At 40.5% G+C, this 26,013-nt stretch overlaps 1 protein-coding gene and 1 pseudogene across 5 annotated transcripts in view; one reads left to right on the top strand and one right to left on the bottom strand.

The window, feature by feature from the left end:
• The window catches only part of Cep350 (centrosomal protein 350), a 156,368-nt gene extending 137,679 nt beyond the window's left edge, over positions 1 to 18,689 (bottom strand). For 2 of the 5 annotated variants that reach the window (XM_057769109.1, XM_057769113.1), the window contains exons 1-4: positions 18,328 to 18,688; positions 3,699 to 3,784; positions 878 to 924; positions 406 to 517 (exon numbers count right to left, since the gene is read on the bottom strand). In XM_057769109.1, the coding sequence (XP_057625092.1) occupies positions 406 to 517; positions 878 to 924; positions 3,699 to 3,771 (232 nt within the window). In that variant the 5' untranslated portion in view covers positions 3,772 to 3,784; positions 18,328 to 18,688. Of the gene's footprint in view, positions 1 to 405; positions 518 to 877; positions 925 to 3,698; positions 3,785 to 18,327 lie in introns of all 5 variants that reach the window. The other 3 variants (XM_057769110.1, XM_057769112.1, XM_057769111.1) reach the window with 2 other exon arrangements.
• Positions 1,507 to 1,941, top strand: LOC130874110 (ran guanine nucleotide release factor-like; annotated as a pseudogene).
• Positions 18,690 to 26,013: the final 7,324 nt, after the last annotated feature.

Genomic DNA, 26,013 nt, shown 5'->3' with positions numbered 1-26,013 from the left:
AATACATATGTTATCAAGTCAACTAAATTTTACCTTCAAAGACTATACCTGTGAATTAAAAATAAGTATATATAACTTCAAACACCGAAATAAAATTCTCATTAACACAAATAAATGAACACTCAACTTTCAAACATGATGCGATGTTGAAAACATCATCAGCTAAGGACACATGCATACATACACATTGCACTACCAAGAAATAAATACTCAACAGAAAAAACAAAACCTGTACTAATGGGGCCAACCCCAGAAGACACGTAATAGTAAAAGGAGGAAATTAATTCTATAAGGCCAGCTTCTGGCTTCCACAAGCATGGCACATGTGCACCACACACACAATAGTAATAATTTATTCATCTGTACTTAATCTAGCTAAATTTTTTAAAGGAACTTTACACATACCTTTTCTACTTATTTTCCGGGTAGCACTTGCAGACTTCTTAGCATCCATCACAGAATCAATCACAGCTGTACTTGTAGGGGTTACTTCTAGTTTGTTCTCAATGTGTCTCAGCTAAAGTTTAAATACCATGAAAATACATAAATTAACTCTGGAATAATGCAATTATCACTGGTTTACATAGCTATTTAAAGTAATATTGTCTGATATCTTTCTCTAAAGTAGAAACTCAAACACTGTCTTACAATATTAACTCTAATAGCTTACTACTTCAGCAGTAATTGTGCTTTGACAACCTAACAGTATCTTCTTCCTTTACTATTCATGTTGTTCATTGTGTAATATATACAAAATATTTGCCTTTTTCCTTTCAAGACAGTGCTACAGAAAATGTTTTAATTCATCACATCATAACATGATATCAACTTTAAAACAAACAGGCAAATTTTAAAAATAGAAACTAAAACTACTTACAGCAGCCTTGGTCTGAGAAAGTGCATCCCATGATGTGGTTACATCTACTGAGAAAAAGCGACATTTACAGAATCAGAGTTCTGAAGCAGAGCTTAAACCATGAATTTTAATATGCTACCAAATGTGATCAAAGGCTTGAGAATCACTTCATAGATATAACTATTTCTAATCAGATACATTTATAACACTAAATCAAAGTACACTTTTTCTCCCTATCATGAAAGCCCATGCTTCTTAAGACACAGAGTTAAAATAGCCTGAAACCTATTAGTCCTCAAAACAAATGGACTATATTCTTACCAAACCTGTAGCAGGCATAAATAAAAGTAAAAAGTATACTCAAATTACAGCAATAGCCTGCACACACACACGGTGGGGGCGGGGGGGAGAGAATAAAGTAAGGTCTCATATAGCCCAGGCTGACCTCCAACTTAGAATATTGTTGCCTGAACCTCTTGAGTGTTGGATTATAGGTATCCACCAATACACCCAACCAAATATAAAACTTTGGCCTACTAAGTCAAGAGGAGGCGGTGGCTGCTACGGAACCCCAGGAGGAAGAGATGCCTCAAAGGCCTATATAGGTTTCTTTAAAACCTCGCTAATGTCCAGACTCGAGTCCCAGATTTATGGAGCCCACCAGAAAATATCCACTGTTCGGAGTCGCCTTCTTGGCCATCTTCCCCCTTGGGGCCATTGATGTGAGCAACCTCCGACCGGTCCTGGACAACCAATAAGTTTTCTGCCATCCTGTGACAGACCAGGGTCTGAACGTGGAACTTCTGGAGCTGCAGGCCCACATGGGGGGCAAAGCAGCTGCACGGTACCATTTTGAGGACGTTGGCGGGGTGCAGAGGGCTAGGGCCGTGCACATGTTATCTGTGCAGCCTCTCTGTTTGAAGAACTTATCCCTGAGAGGCAGCTGTCAAGATGGTTCCTTTCTGGCAAGCAGCAGGTAGCTAAAGAAAATCAGCAGGTAACAAAGGTTGCCATACTAAGTCAGGCCTTCCTAGCTGCCCCAGGACCAGACTGATCTCTTGCTCACTTTCAATCAGTCCCCTTAAGGACTTAAGGAAACGGTGGGAAGCTTGAAATTGGGTGTCGTCCCCCCACCTCCCCCACCCCCGACAATTAGGCTTGGGTGGGTCAAACAGAGAGATTGGCTGGTGGACTCCTTCAAGGGAGCAGAAATGACCCACAGGCTTGTGGGTCAGGGACTCCTGGTCTTCTGGGGACTAGGAAGTGTAATCTTGCAAACCTCAAGCTGGACCATTTTCTTTCTCCATCTGTTCCTTCACCCTAAGCTTTAACAGCAGGTCTCTTGGCCCTGAGAATCTGTCATGTCCACCTTGGAGCCTGGGTAACTTTGAACAACTGGTGACCAGTTTGACTCTTCACAATCCCAACATCTTTGGTCCCAGTAAAGACAGTGGAACATAACTGCTGCTGAGGACTCAGGGACCCAGTTCTGAGAGGGGAGTTTCTTTCTGCTTCCTCCCTGGACATAAACATAAGACACCTCCTCTGCGGAAATAAACTTGCTTCATAAACAAAACAAAAAGCAAAATTTTGTGTTGTTTTTTTTTAATCATGTTATAATGAAAAAGAATACTTTAAAAAATATTCCACACTTCACTGTACTAGTAGAAACAAATCTAGTTGGTCTTTCAAGTAACAGTCTTTCAACTACTTTAAAGCTGTGTTTTTCCCATGAGTTATCTTCTTCCAGGATAAATATTTTCATTTCCTCCAAATACTCCCTATATTAGCTTCCTCACAAACAGGAACCTTCCTCTGGATCTACTCGAGTCTGTCAGTTTCCTATTTCAAATATCATACCTTGAAGGACCTCTAACAAATAAATACCTTAAAAAGGAGTTCAGGGAGAGGGTAACTTATTGTGTATTATAGATACATTATAGTCAGTGTTTCTAAAAAAGAAAAACTAATTTTGCACATATACTTTTTTTGTTTTTTTTTTTTTTTTTTTTCGAGACAGGGTTTCTCTGTGTTTTTGGAGCCTGTCCTGGAACTAGCTCTTGTAGACCAGGCTGGTCTCGAACTCACAGAGATCCGCCTGCCTCTGCCTCCCGAGTGCTGGGATTAAAGGCGTGCGCCACCACCGCCCGGCCTGCACATATACTTTTTAAGGAAAGATAAGTTCTTACTGTGTAGCACAAGTTGAACCTTAGCCTCACAATCGTGCCTCAACCTTTTGAGTTCTGGGGTTCCAGTAATGCATGACCACACCTGGCTCAACTAATTTGTGTTTTAAAGGGTACTTTTATATTAAAAAGTAAATTTTTTTATTATTTATCTAGTTTTTTTTAATAAATGGTGGGGTTGAAGAGATGGCTCAGCAGTTAAGAGCATTGACTGCTCTTCCAGAGGACCCAGGTTCAATTTTCAGCACCCAGATAGCAGCTCACAACTATCTGTAATCCCAGTTCCAGGCGATCCAACATCTTCACATAGACATACATGCAGGTACAACACTAATGCACGGAAATTTAAAATAAAAACTTTTTAAAGGTTAATTTGCATGCTTGCAATGTGCAAGTGTGTGCCTGCCTCTATGACCACTGAATCATTTGTAAGATACACATCGTGGTTGCTAGGAATTGAACACAGGTCTTCCGCAAGATCAGTAAGTACTCTCAACCACTGAGCCACCTCGCTAGCATAATCCACTGTTTTGTTTTATAAATCAAGATATTCATAAATTTCATCTACTGGTTACCCAGAATTTAATATATTATTGGACCTGAAAAGGGGATTAAATTCAGTCATTAAAAAAAAAAAAAAAACAAAAACCTCATACCTTGAACAGTCTCCTTGCTTTGAGAGCTCCTTGGATTTGGTAAAGGCACCTCTTTTGACTTGCTGCTCCTCATCTTGCCAATTTACCTGCAAATTATATCATCAATAATCACTGACCGTCACTATTATAAAAAACAATAGTAAAGAAATATTCTGACTTATTCGTGAAGGTCTGAAAGATTGTCTTCTCTAAAATGTAGCTTCATATACTCATGGGAATCTCATAATCAATCCAGTAAATAATACAATACTTTAGAGGAACTATTATCATTATTATCAACACTTTTATTAATTATAGAGAACTGATTATATGGTAACAAGGCTGGGGCTATATCAGTGGTCGTGCACATGCTGCCCATACATAAGGTCCCAGTTCAAGCCCTAGCGTGAAAATGAGAAGTGGGCTGGTGAGAGGGCTCAGCAACCCTAACCACCTGATTGCCATCCCTAGGGCCCACATGGTAGAGATCCAGCAAGTTGTCCTCTGACCTCATGTTGCCAAGGCATGCACATACCCCCCCCCCACGCACACACAGCTTCTCACAACACAATAAATAAATGGAAAAAGTCTTCTTTTAAAATAAGTAGACAGCCAATATCATATTATGTTTCATTTTCTGTATTGCAAATAACACTGTAGCCTTCAATCACAGAACTAAGAAGGTAGAGGCAGGTGGATCTCTCAGAGTTTAAGAACAGACTGGTCTACACAGCAAGTTCCAAGCCAGTCAGTAATTCTAACAAGATACTGTCTTAAGACAAAATGGACAACGCTGTGTATATAAACTTTGGCTTATTTTGATTATTTGCCTAGAGTAGTAACTGCAAAATTTATCAAAACTGAGCTAAAGAATGTGAAGGACATGCTGCTGAAATCCAACATCACACTGGTTTCCAGCTTCCAGTAATTTAAGAGCCTAGACGCTTCAATACCACTTTTTAATTTTGTTTATGTTCTGTAGGGGAAAAACATGGTTGCTTGAATTTACACTTGGTAGAAGTTACCCAGATCAAATATTCTGTCACAGATCTTAACCTTAGTTTTTCATTTCTCTTTTGCTCAGTCACCTACCAAGATCTTAATTTTAAAATTAATTTCATTGGTTCTTTATGTTATAAATATATTAAGTTTCATCATATTTACAAAAATCTTTTATCCACAGACTAAATAAACAGAACAGAATTTAAAGGGAGGAGGGAATAGCTCAGTAGGTAAAGGCACTTGCCACCAAGACTGATAACCTGAGTTCTTTCCCCAGGACCGCATGATAGAAAGAACTGAAATTCCCAATCTGTCCTCTGACCTCCATATATGTATATGGTGAATGCAGCCACACACATACACAATGCACACAAAGGAGATGAAATGTAATAAATTATTTTATTCAGTGAGTTATTTACAAAGAAAGTAGAATGTGTTATTTGCAGTGCTGAGAAACTGAACCCAGGGCTCAAACACAGCAGGCAAGCACTCTGCCACTGAGATGCATTCTCAGTTCCAATATGTTGAATACTTTTAAACCCCAAATTAGAATTAAGAAAAATTTACCTAGTAAATCCAAATACATAAAATTTAAAAGTATGTTGATGTTATGGGAATTAATTTTCCTAGAAGTAGTTCATCTTGACATAAGCTTCCTAAAAACAAACTTCCAAATTGTTCTAAAAATGAAATTCTTTTAAGGGTTAGAGATGTGGCTCAGAGACTAAGTACATGCTTATTAGGTGTCCTCTACTCAATTCTTACACACAATAATTCTTCATAAAATATATTTTCTTCTGAAAACAGGGGTAGGGAAAAACAAAAAAAAAAATCAGTAAATTTACCAATAGTTTAAATTTTTCAACCATAAAAACTTTAATCACAGTTAACACTGATTGAAAAGAGAGATCAGGGGCCTAAGAGATGGCTCAGTAGATAAGAGCACCCACTACACAATAAAAAGACATGAGTCTAGAGATCCCAGCCACCATGCAGGAAGCTGGGCATGGCTGCACATGCCATAAGCCAGAACTGCAGAGAGCAGACAGGAGCGCCAAGGAAAGACCATGTCTCTAAAGGGAATAAGGCAAAGAAGCAAGATACCTGACATCTTCACATGGACACCGCACAAGGCCAGGCACACACACGAGCACAGTTACTCTATAGCACAAATCTCTCAATGACTTGACAAAACTGTCTTTACAAACATTTCTCTGCCTTAAAATAAAGTGCAAAAAGTAAAGTATTTTCTCAATGGAAAGGATAACTAGACTAATATTTTTTATTTATTTTATTTATTTATTTATTTATTTTGGTTTTTCGAGACAGGGTTTCTCTGTAGGTTTGGAGCCTGTCCTGGAACTCCTTTTGTAGACCAGGCTGGCCTCGAACTCACAGAGATCAGCCTGCCTCTGCCTCCCGAGTGCTGGGATTAAAGGTGTGTGCCACCACTGCCCGGCTGACTAATATTTTTTAAAACTGCATTTTAGTCCATAATTTCTATAACTAATGGCTAATAATGCTAATAAAACTAAAGCAGTGTGGATAAATGTAAAAAAACATGTTTCAAAATAAATGCCTAATTTACAGTCACTCTTTAATTGCAAATGACTAAATGTCATTGGACAGTGGTGGTGCACACCTTTAATCCCTGCACTTGGGTAGCAGAGACAGGTAGATCTCTTGAGTTCGAGGCCAGCCTGGTCTATCAAATGAGTTCCAAGACAGCCAGAGCTACACAGACAAACCCTGTCTCAAAAACACAAAAAGAAAATACAAAACAAAACCAACAAAAAGAAAAAAAAAAGGACTATCTTGTAGTGATATTTTGTTTTTTTTTAACAAATAAAACTTTCCTGAAGATCAGAGGGCAGAGCTAAGCCACTAGAGGATAGGCAGTGGTGGCACACACCTTTAATCTCAGGATTTGGGAGACAGAGGCAGACAGATCTCTGTTAGTTCAAGGCCACCCTGGGCTACACAAGATTGATCCAGTCTATAAGAGAAACACAGTTTACACAAAGGTGATCCCAGCAACTAGGAAAATGAAGCCGGGAGTGGCATGGCTGGGTGTAAAGAGGAATAAAGGGTGGGAGGAGACAGGAGCTCATTGCAGTCTGAGGTTTGGTGGAGACAGTGGCAGTCTGGAGATGCAGTCTGAGGAGGCAGTCTAAGAACACGATCATCCTTTTGATTTAGTAGAAGTAAAAGGTCTCTCTAGTGGCTGGATACACTGCTTCTCTGATCTCTCAGCTTTCACCCCCTAATATCTGACTCCAGGTTTTTAATTAGAACAATTGGAACAATTTGTGCCATACTATCTAGTAAACAATTATATAACACTGCATATACCAATTTATCATATTTTAATGACATATTTGCTATTAATGAGAATGAAATAATGATAGCCCATAAAACAATGTAGTTTAGGATCACAACTCTATTACATAAGGAACACAGAAATAACATATATGCCATGTAATCCTAGCATTTAATATACAACACAAACTAAAGTTTCAGTGGTGCTGCAGTGAGGCTAATTATCACCTTGGAGTAACTGGAGAGATGACCGAGTTCAGCTCCCCAAACTGACTTAGAGGCTGGTCAATTATGTACAGCCATTCATTGATTTGGGCACCAATTTCATGGATGTGTCCAGGTAGTTGTAAGTTATGCATTCAATTGTTGTTTTCATGCATATTATATTGTATTTACATCACTTTTTTCCTTTTTTTTTTTTTTTTTTTTTGGTTTTTTAAAACCAGGTTTCTCTGTAGCTTTGGGGCCTGCCCTGGAACTAGCACTTGTAGACCAGGCTGGCCTTGAACTCACAGAGATCCACCTTCCTCTGCCTCCTGAGTACTAGGATTAAAAGCATGCACCACCACCGCCCAGCTACATTACTTTTTTTTTTTTTTGCTACATCACTTTTTTATGTCTGTTTTCCAAACCCAAAACCAAGACAACAATCTTTTCAAAATTACTTTTTCCTGATTTATGAGTTTATTTTTGTGAGCGTCTTAGAAATATTTAAAAGGGCTGAAGAGCCGGGCAGTGGTGGCACACGCCTTTAATCCCAGCACTCGGGAGGCAGAGGCAGGCGGATCTCTGTGAGTTCGAGACCAGCCTGGTCTACAAGAGCTAGTTCCAGGACAGGCTCCAAAACCACAGAGAAACCCTGTCTCGAAAAACAAAAATAAATAAATAAATAAGTAAATAAATAAATAAATAAAAGGGCTGAAGATGTGGCTCAGAGGTTAAGACACTTGCACTTATAGAGGACCTGGGTTTGATTCCCAGCACCTACATGGTGGCTCATAACCATCTATAACTCCTGATCCAGGGGATCAGATGCCCTCTTTTAATTTTTGCCATCAACAGGCACATATGTAGTGCACAGATGTAATGCAAGCAATACTCATGGACATAAAATAAATAAACTTAAAGACTTACTTAAACATTGTTTAAAATGTATCTGTCTAAAAAAGGCTACGAAACATACTTTCAATGTACTCTTCCATTTGATGGTATTACAGCAGTACTTCAACAGTTGCAGTTTCAAACTTGGATCTTGAAACTCGCACTACTCCTAAATTTAGTACACACACCTCTCCTGTTTCTTTACTTCTTGAATGATGAAGGGGTGCTCACTCTGGCAGCACATATATCAAAACTGAATGAAGAAGTACTCTACCACAGTCCAGTACTTCAGTGGTAACATTTCCAAAAGTTCTATCACTAGACCTCTTCTTTTCTAGCTCCTTCTTCCCAGGAAAACACAACACATTTTTATGGCACGTGTGTATATGTCTATGTATACATCTGTGTCTGTGTGCGTGTGTCTGCACGTGCATGTCTCTGTGTGTGTGCATATGTACATGGAGAGCAGAAGTCAAAGGTGGTGTGTGCCTTACTTTTTGAGACGAAGTCACTCACTGATCCTAGAGCTCATTTATTCAACTAGGGTACATGGCCAGCAAGCTCCAGAATCCTTCCACCTCCCTGAAGCCAGGATTATATGCACACGCAATGCCTGGCTTTTAATGTAGGTTCTTCATGTTTGCATGGCAAGCACTTTATCAACTGAGCCAGCTCCCCAGCCCTCAATACGCTTTTCATAGCTTCAGCTATTTCCTGAGTGCTATTATAACTTGCCTAAATCCTTCTCTGAGCTCTGGACAGATATTCAGAATCCAGCTGGAAACTTCATGGGTTTAGGGAAGTGGCAGTGGTAGGTTGACCTCTAGAGGTCATGCCCTTGCAACCCACAGGCAGAGCTATATTTACTGGACCAGTAACGAAGCCCACCTACTAAATAGGCTTTAAGTCCAACTTGGTTACTCTTGAGTCTCTCTTGTCCATCACTGCTGTGCTCCATAGGCTTTAAAGCAGAAAAGACATTTCTTTGTTGACATTCCAACTTGGTTAAGAGTAATCTCACAAGCTCCCACCTCTAGATGATGCAAGCCAGTTTCAGATCAGACACATAATGCCTTCGTCTAGGCAGCTAGCAAGCTCTAGGGCGACAGATTCTGAATCAGCAGTCTGAGGCCTAAGAACTCTGGTTTACAGGGATCTTGATACATAGCCAGCTTTAAGCAGTATAGCTGTAGAGACTATCTTCAGTTCTACTCTTTGAAACCTGAACTTTAGAAAAAACTGATTATTGAATTTAAAAGAGAGCTTCATTTGTAAGAGCTAATCCTGAGAACATGTGGCTTCCAAATAAAAACTTAGCAACATCCCTTGAATTGTAGACCTTTAACACTATGGGATGTGACTATGTGGACAGTTAATAGCCACAGGCACTATGAATTTGTTTTTCCTATTGGGCAAGGGCTAGTTCTAATCTCCATCAGCTATCAGGCAAGTATCCAAATATCCGTTTTGCCTATTAAGATGAAATCAGGCACACTACAAAACTACTTCAAGGTTATTCAGCTAATAAGTAAGAACTGAAAATTAAATCCAGACCTCTCTCAATGTTTTGAAAGCCTCTAATTTCTATAATGCCTCTTATAACACTGAAACTGCCACCCTCTAGAACATAAATATATAAGATAATCCCTCTAGCCCCCCAATCTCATCATGTTACCTTGTTCATCTACCTAAATCAAATTGTCCTTTAAATTTTTGATCTAGTAACTTCACTGCACTTTAACTTCTTTGGAAATTGCTCTATGTACCTCAACTGTTACTAAATTTTTCCCAAAGGGCAGGACTTCCTCATAAATTTCTACAGATAAAGTCCTTCATTCTCTCCTCCTATTCAGGGTGGATAAAGTGTTTTAACAAATTCCATTGGTCCCCATTGATACTCCAGTTATCTTCCACAATCATGAAAATGCTTTTCGTCAGTGTAAACCCTTGCCATCCATTCATTTAGCAGTGTGTGGTGAGTGTCACACATATAGTATGTAGGAATACAGCTAAGCAGTAGATGTAAGCAGTAAAAAGAAAAGAGGAGCTCCCTGCCTTTAAAGTCAAAAGGTTATTCCAAATGGAATGATAAGGAAAAACACAGCTTCTATAAGAGCATATCACAGAAGCAACTCATCTAACCTAAGAAATATAAAACTGTCATTTAAGCTAGGACTTAAAGGATCGATAAGAGTTCACAAAGATCAAAAAAGAGCTTTCTAGAAAACAGGAAAAAATATGTAGACCCGTCCTAGGCAGCAAATAATATGACAAAGTCTAAGAAACCAAAACATAGTCAAGTGTGGTAGCTCTTACCCATAATCCCAGCATTCCTGAAACACAAGCAGGGGAATTATGAGTTGGAGGCTAGCTTGCAATAGTATAGCAAGATGCTAGCTAGCTATCTCAACCACTCCTCCAAAATCCCGTATTGTTGAAGAAAACTGCCCAAAATTTAAAGTTGAAGAAGAAAGGGAGATCCTTCAGGGGCTGGAACATAACCATAAGTTGTGGCTCTCTTTGGTAGAGAGAAGTGCTAGGGATTGAACCGGTGGGTTCAAACATGCTAAGCACCAGCTCCATACTGGTGCTTTTAAAGAATTCAATGTCGGTCACTCCTCTTTATATCCTTGACACTTCTTTAAGAAAACATCCATGATGGAGCTAGAAAACATCATATTGAGTGAGGTAACCCAGATCCAGAAAGACAATTATCACATGTACTCACTCATAAGTGGTTTTTAAACATAAAGCAAAGAAAACCAGCCCACAAATCACAATCCCAGAGAACCTAGACAACAATGAGGACCCTAAGAGAGACATACATGGATCTAATCTACATGGGAAGTAGAAAAAGACAAGATATCCTGAGTAAATTGGGAGCATGGGGACCTTGGGAGAGGGTTGAAGGGGACGGGAGAGGTAGAGAGGGAGCAGAGAAAAATGTAGAGCTCAATAAAAATCAAAGAAAGAAAGAAAAAAAGAAAGAAAGAAAGAAAGAAAGAAAGAAAGAAAGAAAGAAAGAAAGAAAGAAAGAAAGAAAGAAAGAAAGAACCATCCATGAGACTTTCTGGCACATTGCCTCCTTAAAATAGTACAAGCGTCTTTAACTTCCTCAAATTTATGAATCCCTTTGTGGGGGCTGGAGAGATGGCTCAGTGGTCAAAAGTACTCACTACCCTTGCACAAGACCAAGGTTTGGTTCCCATCATCCATATGGCAGCCTGCAACTGTCTGTAATTCCAAGGGATCCAACTCTCTCTTCTACCCTCCATGGGTACCAGGCACATGTGGTGTACATACATACATACATGCATGCATACATACATAAGGAAAAATGCTCATGTTCATTAAAGAAATAAATCTTCTTTTAAAAGAATATTATTGTTAATCAAACAGATTAGAGTGAATCTGTATGTTTTAAGACAGGGTCTTGTTAATTTGCTCAGGCTTGCTTTGAACTCACTAGTCGCCCAGGCTGGCCTTGAACATGAGGTAACCCCCAACTTCAGTCTCCCAATGACTGGGTTTACAGGCATGTATCACTGTACAGGTTAAGCGTGCAAACACAGACACATGCACACCATTCTTAAGTGATTCAAAAGTGTTATTCCAATGCCTATTTTACAAAGAAGTTAACTGGCATCTTACAGAAAAACAAGTTGTTTCATTTAAAAGTGAAAATATATGTAAATAGTGCTTTGTTCAGATGTTAAAAAACTCAAAAGGGGCCAGGCAGTGGTGGCGCACGCCTTTAATCCCAGCACTCGGGAGGCAGAGGCAGGCGGATCTCTGGGAGTGCGAGGCCAGCCTGGTCTACAAGAGCTAGTTCCGGGACAGGCACCAAAGCTACAGAGAAACCCTGTCTCGAAAAAAAAAAAAATCAAAAGGGATTTTTAAAACACTTTTATTGGGGCTGGAGAGATGGCTCAGAGGTTAAGAGCACTGACTGCTCTTCCAGAGGTCCTGAGTTCAATTCCCAGCAACCACATGGTGCCCTCTTCTGGCCTGCAAGCATACATGGAAAGAATGTTGTAGATGTAATAAATAAATCTTTAAAAAAAAAAAACACACTTTTATTTAATATGATTTTATTTTGTATCATGTTAATAAAAATTCAAAATGAAAATTACTTCCAAAAGTTAACTTAGGATGGCTACCTTGTCAACAGAAAATAGAAATATAATTTCTTTATTTTGTAATTTTGTTTTTCGAGACAGGGTTTCTCTCTGTAACAGTCCCGGTTATCCTGGAACTTGCTCTATAGACCAGGCCTCAAACTCACAGAGATCCCAGTCTCTGACTTTCTAAGTGCTGGGATTAAAGGCATGCACCACCACCTAGCTGGAGATATAATCTCTTTAAAGCTACTACTAAATGACATTTTTTAAAAAAATCTGGTTAAGCTGGGCAGGGTGGTGCATAACTGTAAACTCGGTCATTGGGAAGCTGAACTAGGAGGACTGCTGAGAGTTCAAGGCCAGCCTGGGCTACACAGTGAGTTTAAGACAAGCCTGAGCAGGTTAACAAGACCTTGTTTTAAACACAAATGCAAATTAGCAAGACTCTGTCTTAAAACACACACACACACACACAATCTGGTTAAAATCGTGTACTCTGATAAATGAGAATATTTTTAAATGCTTATTTGTTGATAGAAAACAAGATCTTAAGCTAACAAGGAGTCTGTATTTTCAAACATCACCAAATGTAGTGACTTGAATGAGCTGTTCCCTTAAGTCTTGAGCATTTGAATATTTGGTCCCTGCTGGCAGCTGTTTGGGGAGGATTAGGAGGTGTGGCCTTGCTAGAGGAAGAATGTCACAGGAGGCTTTGAGGTTTTAAAAGACTTGAATCTCTTCACCATTTCAAGTTTGCTCTCAGTTTCCTGTGATATGAGCTCTCAGCTGCTGCTCTAGACACCTGCTACCTGCTACCTCGCTCTACCAGCATGGATTATTATCCCCCTGGAACTGTAAGTTAAATAAAACCTTTCTTCTATCAGTTGTATTACTCATAGTGTTTTATCACAGCAATAGAAAAGTCATTAATACAAGGAACTATCTGCCTTATAAGAAAGATACAAAGACTATGCTTGGGGGTGCATTGTCGTAATCTGGACAGTCTGATGACTAAGGTAGGGGGAATGCTGCACGTTCAGTTCCAACCTAGTCTATACAGTAGACCAGGCTAGTCAGAGCTACATAATGGTCACTGTTTAAAAAAAGGGTACAAAGCAGCTAGACATGGTAGTGCAGACCTATAATCCTAGCATTCAGAAGGCTGAGGCAGGAGGACTGCAGCAAATTTAAGGTCAAACTGGGCTGCGTAGGGAGTTCCAGGAAAGCCTAGGTACAGTGTGTGCCCCTATCCAAAATAAGTACAAAGACTCACACAAAACCAATAGTTAAAAAGATCTGAAGTTACCATTTAATTTAGAGTTTGTATGGGGGGAATGGAAAAACAAGCAAGGAGGGCGGATGACTCAGTGGGTAAAGGCATCTGCCACCAACCCTGACCACCTAAGTTGGACTCCCAGGTCCATCACAGAGAAGAGAGGACTGACTGCTGTAAACTGGCCTCTGGCCTCCACATGCTCTCTATATAATGTGTGTGCATACACACATGCACACAAATAAAATTAATTTTAATTTTTTTTCTTACTATATAACCCCCGGTAGCTTAAATATAGAGCAGGTGGGCCTAGAAGTCACAGAGATCTGTTTACCTCTGCCTCCTACATGATGAGACTAATGGTGTGTCCCACCATGCATGGCCTAAAATGATGATGATGATGATGATGATGATGATGATGATGATGATGATGATGATAAAAGAAGTAACTAGTAACTTCGGGAGAAAAGTTACCATAGGAACACTTTACTATTATTTCTAGATCTATTTACCCAGGTTCTCTCAAAAACCCTCACTATTGGCCACATTTTCCTCGCACTTTTGTCCCGATCTCCCCTCTTAAGCATTAAGTTATGCTTAATGACATCTTAAGAAATAAAAAAGTCCCTCACCACCCAGCACCCCCTCACTACTGTTTTTCCTTTACAAACCTCTTGAAAATGGTGAACAGATCTGCATTAGAGGCCCTTTTGCCTGCCTCCTGAGCTGCTGCTATGTGGTTTCTGCCCTGACTTCCCCACCTCCTCCATCGACTGGACTCTCGACAGCAGTCGCCACAGCTGAAGACTGTCAACATGAATCAACTGAACAACCCCTCAGATAAGAACTTTTCCCTGATATGTACAATAAAATGGAACATTATATTAATCAAACCATCAAATTAGTGAAGAGAAAACTGTCCTGGCAGATGCAGTAGAAGGAAACTGAGACCATTTTCTCCAAATGGAAGAGGACACACCAATGCGGCTGAATCTGAGTTCAACATACCGTGATGAACTCTTCACAGCCTTGCAAATGTTTTACAGTTGTTTGGGATACACATGCTTGTAGGTAAAACAAGTGCCTTTACCCACTGAGTCATCTTATTGGCTACATCTTATTTTTTTATTAAGTCAACTCATATTACACAGTCTGGACCTCTCCTTGCAACACACAGTGTAGTACAACTTATTTCTCATAAACAATATTATATCATGAGCATTGTTCCATGTCAGTACATAATAGCAATAGGAAGCAGTTACAAAATGCACCCTGTGCTTACTTAGAGCACAGACACTAACTCATTGGTTCTCACAATAGTCCCATGAGACAAGGACTATCACTATACCCACCTTATAGATGACTTTAAGTCGCTAATGGCCGCAGCTGGTATAAATGTTGCAGTTAGGATGTGAGCTTATGAGGTCTGCTGCCTGGCTGATGTGTTGAAGGACACGCTCAGCTGCTTCTCCCGAAGTAAATATAGATTCCCTAAAACCTGCTAACAACTGCGAAGTATCTTACAGCATAAATATACTATGATTTTAACTCTTCCCTTACCAACAGGTATTTTGGACATTTTTAAATATTTCTGTTTCCTTTTACTTGTAATTATGATAAAAGAATATTCTTAATAGAGTTATTGTTAGGCTTAAAATGTATGTGACATAACACTCACAAACATTAGATGGCTATATCAAACATTACATGGACTTTAAATTTTGGTAAGTAATGCCGCATTTCTTCCCAGAAAGTTGTCCTACTTTAACTTATAGTCTGATTGCTATTGATTTTTAAGTTAATATGACAAGTAAGACTCACTTTGAGTTTTTAATTAATAGTGACAAAAAAACACCACTAGGTTAATAATAATCACGTTCTGATTTGACAATTATCTGGCACATAAAACAAATGTAGACCTAGAGCTGCTTAGGGGAGTCTTCTTCCAGTTAGGATGCTAGCTTTCCTACACAGAAAACAAGGATACTGAACTAACTAACCTCCAGTATTCAAGACACCTAGTACTGCGATTAAGAAAGACCTAAGGTTATTCCAAGTAATAATTATAGTACTAGCATAAGTTAGGGTCTTAAAGCTGAAGCAACTACAGAGCACCTAGGCAGATCATTAAAGTAGTCAGTTTTCAGGACCCACCTGTGCCTTATTCTCAGAGGCTGTTATTCCCCTGAGACCCAGAAAATTTGAACAGATACTTGGAGCATAGTCCTAAGATAAAATGTGCAAACTAAGAACCAGGGTTTTTTTTGTTTTGATTTGATTTTAAACTATTATCCTGGGACTGAGATGAACTAGTATTTATTCGTTATTCTAGTATATGCTAGGAACTAAGTGCACAATAACAAACAGAGGACCTCTGCCACCGCAGAACTTTCATGCCAGATGAGAAACACAAATAATAACCCAAAAATACTCAAAGGTAAAACGAGAAGTTCCACTGAGACTAACAATGACCAACAACAACAAAATTAATGCAGAAAGACACTATGCAATCTCTTCATTCTTTCACCAACATGCAACACTAAGAATTGTATGGCGGGGGGGGGTCAACAAGAAAACGATTTTGCAATCTAACTACACAGCAAAAGTAACAATCAATCACAACTATATAACTACATACTTAACTTTTAAATCAACTGTCCTATAGTTATGCTACCACTGATCATGTGTCTTAAGTATGTTTTACATAATCAAGAGTATAAAATGAGTAGAAAACCAAACATGACACAACTGAACATTCAAATAAATGAATGATAACTACAGGTGAATTTTTTGTTTTGTTCTGTTGGTGTTGCTTACACTTATTGGAGACTGAACTTCCAGCTTCATGCATGCTAGGCAAATACTCTACCACTGAGCCACACCCCCAGATCTTATCTACAGTATCTTAAGAACTATTCAAATAAAAAGTTCAAATAAAGAATAATGCTTCATTATAATTCATTATTATTAATAATAAAATTTTATGAAAATACTAATACCCTTAGAAACTAGGAATCAACATAAGGAACAAGTGTCTTGTAAAAATGAAGGTTTGAAATAATAACAAATAGCAAAAGTATCTAAGGTAATATTTAATTTAAAATATAGCTAATTCTAGAATATTTACAGAACAGCAGCCACATAAATAACTGGCTTTGAGTGTCCATTTCTACAACTTCAAAATAAGAACATTTGTCTGCTTTGCTTACAAGACTGCACGAAGACTAATTCATGTATTTGGAAGCATATACCCTCCCTCCCCAAAAAGGTCAGATAACTTCTGTTTTGCTCTCACTGTAAGTTACAGCAGTTTAACAAACTAAAGTGGTTATATAAGGACTTCACTTCCTTTCTTGTGCCCATGATATAGTATTAAAAATGAATTTTTAAAAAATGACAATCAGAAGAAAAAAATTAAAAAATTTTTAATTCATAAACATATTAACACCACAGATTGTTTCTATAGGTATTAAATGGCCTTGAATAATACTATACACCAGTCAGAAAAATATCTTTCATATACATACATAATTGTTTATAACTCACTATCACTATTAGCACCAAGTTCTGCTATGAAAAGATACACGTGCATTTATCCACATATACAATGTATTCTAGAAAGAGACTTATATTCTGATTAAGGCATACTATGTTGAATGCAATGACAGTTCAGATTTATTGCATTAAACAGTTTACCAAAAACCTCACACTTTCATAGGCTTGAGGAAACTTCTAGTACAAGTCTAACAATCTTCCAAAGTCACAATCCCATGTTATTAGCAGCACACTGCCTTTTTAAAAAACAGTATTCTAAATTAAGACACTTTTTAATTGGAGAGCAGTTTGCAGTATTTCATCATTGCTTCTTCAAAAATCTTTCAACTGTAAATAGATTGGCCTAGGATAGACTGTCCTTTAAAATTCTTAAAATACAAGCTAAGAGGGTTAGGTTAACATGGCAACACTAACGACTTCTCCAAATTCAAAACAAGAATCACCAGCAAAACAATTAAGTAGACGTGATATTTTGTTTATGCTCTGACAAATAAAGCTTGCCTGGAGATCAGATGGATACCGACCACTATTCCTAACAACTTATTTTCCCCCCAAGTGAAACATTTGTTACAACATCAAAAGCCCATTAAAATTTATATCTATTTGCAACTTCATAGCTTGAAAACTAAAATTTAGGCAAATTTCTGCCCGCATCTGTGACATTGGTTAAGTGTGATTTAGCATATTGGCCTGCATTTTTAAAGAGGGGGAGGGGAGCGACAGTGACAACTTCCAAGGTGTAGGGCTTGTTAAATGTCACCCACTCCCCGCCCAAAACATTTGTGAATAAGCCGGTAGAATCCATTCAACAACTGCTGGACTGGAGCTGATCAAAGTTTTCCCCATACTCCACTTGGAGAATATTACACCCAGGAAAAGGAACAGAAACTGGTCATCCCTGACACTGAAGCTAGTCCCCCGGAATTTCCCAAAATATGCTTCATCTCCAAACGAAGAAGGGACACTTCGGAGACCAAAGGTGAGAGGGTAGTTTAACTCTATGCAGACAGAGGAGGGGCGAGGGTGGTGAGGACGACACGGGCAGGTAAGCAAAGAAATCTGGTCTTCGGTGGGCACCAGCAGGTCCAGGAGCCCAGGTCTCAGGATGACCCTCCCGGAAAAGTCTCGGAACCCAGGGAGGTTCCCCAGGAGGGCGCCAGGCAGTGCCAGGGGGCCCCGCCCCGCCTCTCTGGCCACCTCGGGGACCCGGGACCGCGGACAGAGGCAGCCGAGGCGGAGCAAGCGTCCGCAGGCTCCGCCAGGTCTTCCCGCAGCTCACCTGAGAGTGTCGCCTCCGCCCTCGGCTCCCACGGTGCATCCCGCGGGGCCTGGCGGAGGGTGCAGTGACGCCGCCCCGACCGGCCCCAGGGCTGCCCGGCCGGGCCTCCCCGCTCCGGGGACGCACCGGGTGCCCGCCTCGCCCCGGTTCCTGGGTCCGCCGGGTGGCAGGGAAGGAAGGAGAGGCGCAAAGGCGGCCTCCTCTCCCCCGCCGCGAGCCCCCTCCCGAGCTGCGGTTCTCCGCAGTCCTCTCCGGCGCAGGTCCGGCCTCGCTCCCCCGCCCGGGAGTCACTTCGGCAGCGGCGGCCCAGTCGCCATTACAGCTTAACAACTGACACGGAGGAGGAGCGGCGCCGGCGGCAGTGGCGGTGGCGGCGGCGGCGCGAGGCAGGGCGGGAGCAGTCGGGGGGGGGGGGGGGAAGACCTGCCAAACCTCGCGAGAACTGTCCGGAGACGGTTCCACAGGAATGCAACCTTGGGTTAGGGCCATGTTGAGTGTGGCCGAAAGGTGAGCGTGAGATTAGCCGAGGCAAGGGAACGCGAGGAAGCCATCTTTGGTGTGGCGCGGTGGGAGCTCGGCAGGACTCGGGAGGAGCCAAAGTCTATCCGCAGAGGAGACCACCCCCTTCCCTTTGACGCTAATTGGGCCTTCTGGCTGAGCGTTTCACCCCGGGCGAAAACACGCTGAGAACTTGACAAGGGTGAACCGAGAAATCGGGAACCCGCAGCTTCCTGAGAGTTGATGATGCTTCATCGATTGTCCAAATAAATCGTCACTCCGTCACTCTAGTCAGTTCAGAGTCACCGCAGCTTTGCGGCTGCTTGCTGCTGTCACTGTGGCCGTCTCATTGGCCAAGGCTTACAGTTCTGTTTAGCGTGCACGCGGATGGCATAAGATTCCAAAGCAAGCAAAACTACGTTTCCTTTCCATTCGGTATTGTGGTTTGAGAAATCCTCTGGGGTCAACGTGTTTTCTCTTAGCTTTGTCTTTTTCCGGTCTCTGCAAATGAATTCTACCATCTGCCAGGACTTTAAAGGACACACCTTCCGTTAGGTGCTCACTGCTCATAAGCTCTTGTTACTTTCCTTCACCTCCTAGACTCCGATAGCTGCTTTGCCTAGAAATTATTTCTCATCTAAAGTGCTACGATTGTCTTAAAGGCTCCTTTTTCTATATATACCCAGTAGGGCCTAGCACACACAGTATTAGAACGTTGTAGGTGTTCAATAAGTGTTTGTTAAACGGACCACATCAATAATAGCAGAAGGCAAAAACTGATCCTCTCTGCCATGTCTCAACAGGAACTACGTGAATGTACAAAAGTCCTGCATACGTGTAAATGTATGCCCCTCTGCAAAGAATGAGAAATGTGGCAAGAAAACATTTGATAAGTGAAACCGGGCAAGTGAAATGGATTAGTAAGTAAAGAGACTTGCCATCAACCTTGACAAACCTGAGGGCCATCCCTGAACCCCAAATGGTGGACCACGATAGCCGATTCCCTGACCACCACAGGAGAGCCTTAGCATGTGCAGGTGCACAAGAATACATGCATGAAAATATACATACATACATACACACATACATACATACATATACACATACATACAATAAAAAGAAAGTGAGATTTAGCTTTTCCCCTACCTAGTTATTTTATAGACTATATCTGATCACTTTATTAAGTAACTATACTCACTTTTTTAAAGGAAGAAATGGGTTCTGAAACACTATTTGACCAATATTACAGCGTCAATAACGGGTTTAGAATATCCTTTATTCCAAAGATTACTATACTTTTCCACCTCCCAACAGAAATGAAAAAGGATTTCTGTTTGTGTCAGCAACATTGCCCCTCTGCTATCAACCTATACTCTTCACCAGTCCCCTTTCTCCCTCTGTTCTCTCTCTCTCCCTCCCTCCCTCCCTCCCTCCCTTCCTCCTCCTCCTCCTCTTCCTCCTCCTCCTTCTTCCTCTCTCTCTCTCTCTCTCTCTCTCTCTCTCTCTCTCTCTCTCTCTCTCTCTCTCTCTCTCTCTTTCAGACAAAGCCTTGCTGGGTAGCCTAGGTTGGCCTGGAACTCACAATCCTCCTGCCTCATCCCCTGAGTGCTAGGATCACAGACCTGCACTACCATGCCTAAATAATCCCTCTTCTTTTTGATATTCTGTGGCTTCCTTTTACTCCCTCGAGAGGTATTGGCTTTCAAGTCCATCGAAGTCTATACCTTTTCCTCCCAGCTTCAGGAAAGCAATTAGTCTCATTTCTAATGATTAAACAAATGATTAAAGTGGTACTTCCAGAGGTTGTCCCTGCCCTGCCTCTACCAGCCAAGGTAAGACTAGTGAAAACTCCTGTCTCCGCTTGTGTTGTGATTGTAGGTGGGATGCTACACCCACTTGGCTTTTGGGGATCTGAGCGCCAAGCCTTAGGCTAGTACATTAAGTGCATTACCCCCTGGGCCATCTCGTTAGCCAATAACTAGCATTTTTGATCATGTGTTATGTCAAGTAACATCTTATCTTCTTTTCATATGTTAGTTATTTTAACTCTTGTACAACCTTAATGAGCCACACCCCTAAAGAAAACTGACTCTCCCTTCTCCAGAAGTCATCAGCTGTCAATAGCTCCTCATTTAGGGGGTGGAGGCTCCTGGATGTCTCCCCGCTACATGCTAGAATATTATTCGTGGCCAGAGGTTCTCAACCTTGCTAATGCTGTGACCCTTTAGTACAACTCTTCATATTGTGGTGACATTATGTAATGATAGAGGTTTGTCAAGGGGGTTGCAAGTCACAGGTTGAGAACTGCTGGTTTAGGTAATTTAATGTCTTTTTTATGTCTCAGTTTCCACCTCTGAATAGTGGAAGTTGTAGTGTATCTATAATTTAGGGTTGTAAAGGGGACCCAGGATTCAATTCCTATAACCCATATGATAGCTCACAACCATCTGCAACTCCAGTTCCAGAGAATCTGATGCCCTCTTCTGACTTCTGTGACACACACACACACACATGCACGCATGTGTGCACACACAAATGTAATAAATACTAAAAAAGAAAAAAAGACCTGATACCCTTCCTAAATCTGCTAAAGGAGAATGTAAGAAAGATGCTTGGAAACTGAGCTTATGCACACTTGAAAGAATTTCCTGAATAGGACCACATTGTTCAGGTATTAAGACCAACAAATGATAAACAGGACCTCAAGAAACACCAGAGACTGGAAATGGCTCAATAGTTAAGAGCACTAGTTGTTCTTCCAGAGAACCCTGGTTCAATTCCCAGAACCTGTGTAGAGGCTCACTATCCACAACTCCAGATTCAAAGTGTCTGACGCCCTCTCCTGGCCTCTGTGCATGCTTGTGCACAGACCTACTACAAGCAAAACACCCATACATATAGAATAAAGCAGAAAAAAATTTAAAGGACACCATCATTTGTGTGGCCACCTACAGAATAGGAAAGGAAATAATTACCAGCTAAATCTGACATAAAGTTAGCACCTAGAATATACAAACAACTAAAAAAAAAACAAAACAAAACTACACATCAAGAAAGCAGGCAACCCAATCTAAGAAAATGAAACATAAAACTAAGAAAGTTTTCAAAAGATTAAAACAAATGGCTAGAAAATATTTTGGTTTTTTTTTAATGTTCAACATATTTTGCCATCAGAGAAATGCAAATTTGGGATTTTATCTTACTCCAGTAGAATAGCTATGATGGAAAAATATGCTTGTGTGGATGGGGGAATAGCACTTATTCACTGCTGGTAGAAATGTGAATTGGTACAGCCACTATGGAAATGGGTGTGGAGGGCTCTCAGAAAGTTAGAGATATACCACTTGACCCAGCTTATTCTCAGGCACATATTCAGATGATTCTATGTTCTACGACAGAGATACTTGCTTATCTGTGTCCATTGCTGTTATGCTCACAACAGCGGGGACTGTAAACAACCTAGATGCCCATCGGCATTTCAATGGATAATAAAAATATGGTATATTTACACAATGAAATAGTGTTCAGCTGTCAAAAATGAAATTATGAAATTTGCAAGTAATCGAATGAAGCTATAAACAATCATTCTGAGTGAAATAACTCAAACCCAGAAAAAAATTACATGTTTTCTCTTTGTGGATACTTTTTTAGATTTTTAGATTTGTGCATTTCATTTGGAATACCCACAGAGGTCAAAACACTTGTAAGGGAGGCGGGAGTTTCCATGAGATGGGAAATAGAAGGCAAGGGTATAAGGGAGAGGGCGGGGAATGAGACAGGAAAGGTTAGGTGGGTGGAGTGTGAGAAGGCAGAGTGTAGGTGGAGAGGGAGCTAGTACTAAAAATCCTTTGGGGAAAGATGTATGGAAGCCCACTATTGTGGGAACCTCAAAAAGCCTATGTGTACATATATATTTTAAAAACTTTTTAGAGTTACCCTATGATAGTAACAATACCAGACACCACAGGTGAACAAATAAAAAAATCAGTGCCAGGAGTGGGTTACCTACTTGGGGTTTATTTGGAAGTAGTGTCCCATAGACCCCCAAACATTATAGACTATTGTCATTGATCTTGGTGATCCTCCAGGACGTGACATGAAGACCTACTGCTGAAGGCAGTACATGGTTGAATCACAGAACACGGAGAAGTCAGGTAGGAGCTGACGTGAACGCTTCAGCTCTACTGACTAGCTTTCACAGTGATGGGAGGTGCAATGCACACCCCGGAGGAGAAACGTCATCACAATCTTAGCCAGCTGTAAACCTCATAAGCTACGAGAATGACCAGCTTGGCAAATATGTCCACCCGGGCAATAGTTACACAATGTCAAGGGAGTAACCAACAACTTTCTGATTGGCATTAAGGGTTGCTCCACAAGATGGAACCTATGCTTAGCATTGTTACTGAGGCCAAGAACCTGAAGCTCGATAGGTCATAGGGCATAGGGGAGAGACTACTGTTATTCTGCTAACTGGACATAGTGCTAAGCTGATTGATTCTTAATGACATATTGCTATACCAACAGATTAGTGTATCTCTCAACCCTCATCAGAGAACTTTCTTTTAGCAGTAGATGGTGATTAACACAGACCCACAACTGGTCAAGGGCAGAGGATAAGAAACTGCAGAATGTGCATCTCTAAATGAGACATGTATGCCACACCCCCTCCTCCTAAGGCTAAGAGATCACCCCAGAAGATGAGATGCAAAGATTTTAGGAAGCAAACATGGCGACTATAAGAAAACAGTGCTCTGCACACTTGAACTCACAGCAGTTGTGACAACAGGCACAAGACCTAAAGAGGTGTGAGTCACACAAAAATCAAGCATGAAGGTGGGAGGTGGACATGAACTCCCACCCCCAGCTAAGGAACTATTGGCAATTAATAGCTTATGGGAGAGAAACAGTCATTTTTCTTGGGGTGTATTACCCTGGAAATTCAACCACGCTCCAGTAGATGGCCCTACACCCAAGAATATATGTGCAGCACAAAATAAACACAGAAGGTTGTGGTTTGGTTTTTTTTGTTTTTGTTTTTATTTTATTTTATTTTATTATTATTTTTTTTTTTATTCCAAGACAGGGTTTCTCTGTGTAACAGTCCTGGCTCTCCTGGAACTCGCTTTGTAGACCAGGCTGACCTCGAATTCAAAGATCCACCTGCCTCTGCCTGCCTAGTGCTGAGATTAAAGGCATGAGCCACCACTGCCTGGCTATATTTTGCTTGTATGTGAATATGTGTATAAAATACCTTTAAAGAGGTACAGAAGAATGTTAACGCTGGCTAAGTGTAAGGAAGCCAGTGGTCAGGGCTAAGAGGAAGACTTAGCGCCATTCTCCTTTGAACTTTTTATTTTTTAGGTATATTCATTTTATTTTGTGTGTATTTTGCCTGTATGTATGTCTGTGTGTGCTTGGTGTCTGTGGAGGTCAGAAGAGAGCACCAGATACTTTAGAAGTGGAGTTATCAATAGTTGTGAACCACCATTTGGGTGCTGGAAACTGAATCCAAATCTTCTGCAAGAGCAGCAAATGCCCTTAACTGCTGAGCCATCTCTCCACCCCTCTTTGGTACTTTTGAATTTAGGCTGTATGTGTAGTCAGATTTTTCTTTGGGCCGCCAGCTCACAAGTAACAACACAGAGACTTAATATTAATTATGAAAGCTCAGCCTTAGCTTAGGCTTGTCCTACTTGCTCTTATAACTTAAATTAACCCATTTATATTAATCTATGTTTCACCTCATGGCATTTTACCTTTCTTTCCTGTTCTGTGTGTCTGACTCGTTTGGAGTCTCCCATCTAGATCCATTTCCTCTTTCTTTCTCCCTGGAAATCCCACTTATACCTCCTGCCTACCTATTGTCTGTTCAGCTTTTTATTATACCAACCAACAAATACATTATCACATAATGTACAAATATCCCACAATACATGTGTTTATATTACATTTTGAAGAAGTAAAAAAAAAAAAATAAAGAGGGCCGGGCGGTGGTGGCGCACGCCTTTAATCCCAGCACTTGGGAGGCAGAGGCAGGCGGATCTCTGTGAGTTCGAGACCAGCCCGGTCTACAAGAGCTAGTTCCAGGACAGGCTCCAAAACCACAGAGAAACCCTGTCTCGAAAATAAAAAAAATAATAAAAAATTAAAAAAAAAACAGGAAAAAAAATAAAGAGAAATAAAAAAAATGAGTATGTTTCTTTAAAAAGCAAATCCAGGGAAGGGCCAGTGAGATATACTCAAGGAGTAAAGATACACTTGAGTTCAATCCCTGGATCCCACATGGTAGAAAGAAAGAATCAACTCCCTCGGGTTGTCCTCTGACCTCCACATGTGTGCCAAGGCACACATGCATTCACAAACATATACATGTGCACACATACAATAAAAAAAACAAACAAAAAGTTGTTTTTAAAAGAACCCAAGAAAACCAGGCATGGTAGTTAGTTTATTACTGTAAACCTAATACCCAGGATATAGAGGCAAGAGAAACTTGGCAAGTTTTGGGGCAGACTGATGCAAAAGTGCAAGATACTGTCTTTTCAAAAATCTAGAGGAAGAAAAAGAAACCTAAAGAAAAACCTTGACTCTAAACATTTACCCAGCCTGAGGTAAACACCATCACTCTCCAGTTGTACCAAGCAGGTACCAGTGTTTTTGTACTTCAGGGCATGATAGTTTATGCTTGTCATCCCAGCACCTGGCAAGCGGAGCAGAGCAGATCAGAAGTTCAAGGTCAGTGTGTATTACCTGAGACAAACAAATGTACTGGGGATGTGGCTCTGCGACAGAGTGTTTGCCAAGTATACACAGGTCCTAGGGCCAATCCTCAGTACCCACAAAAACAAACAAAAAGAATTCCTTTGAGTTCCTTCTAATGGTTCCCAGCTTTCTCCGTCCCTTGCTTTAATCCCTAGGCACAGCAGAAACTAAAATCAGAAATCTATAGCTAAGGAAACAGTCCAGAGAGAAAAATTAACTAATTAAAGAGGCAGATCACCCCCTTCTCCTTAGAAGACAACAGAACTTCAGGAAATGCTGACTGGGGAAGACAGTAGACTTTTGATTGAAGTGTTGATTAATCTTTTAACCTAATAAGTTAACAGTTGAAAACTAATATGATATAAGATTTTCTACTTCATGCAGAAAATGTGGCTTAGCAATTAAGAGAGCATATTGGTTTTT

This window comes from Chionomys nivalis, chromosome 5 (genome assembly GCF_950005125.1).
Source record: "Chionomys nivalis chromosome 5, mChiNiv1.1, whole genome shotgun sequence".
Classification (NCBI taxonomy): Eukaryota; Metazoa; Chordata; class Mammalia; order Rodentia; family Cricetidae; genus Chionomys; species Chionomys nivalis.
This window is presented reverse-complemented; position numbering and strand designations above follow the sequence as displayed.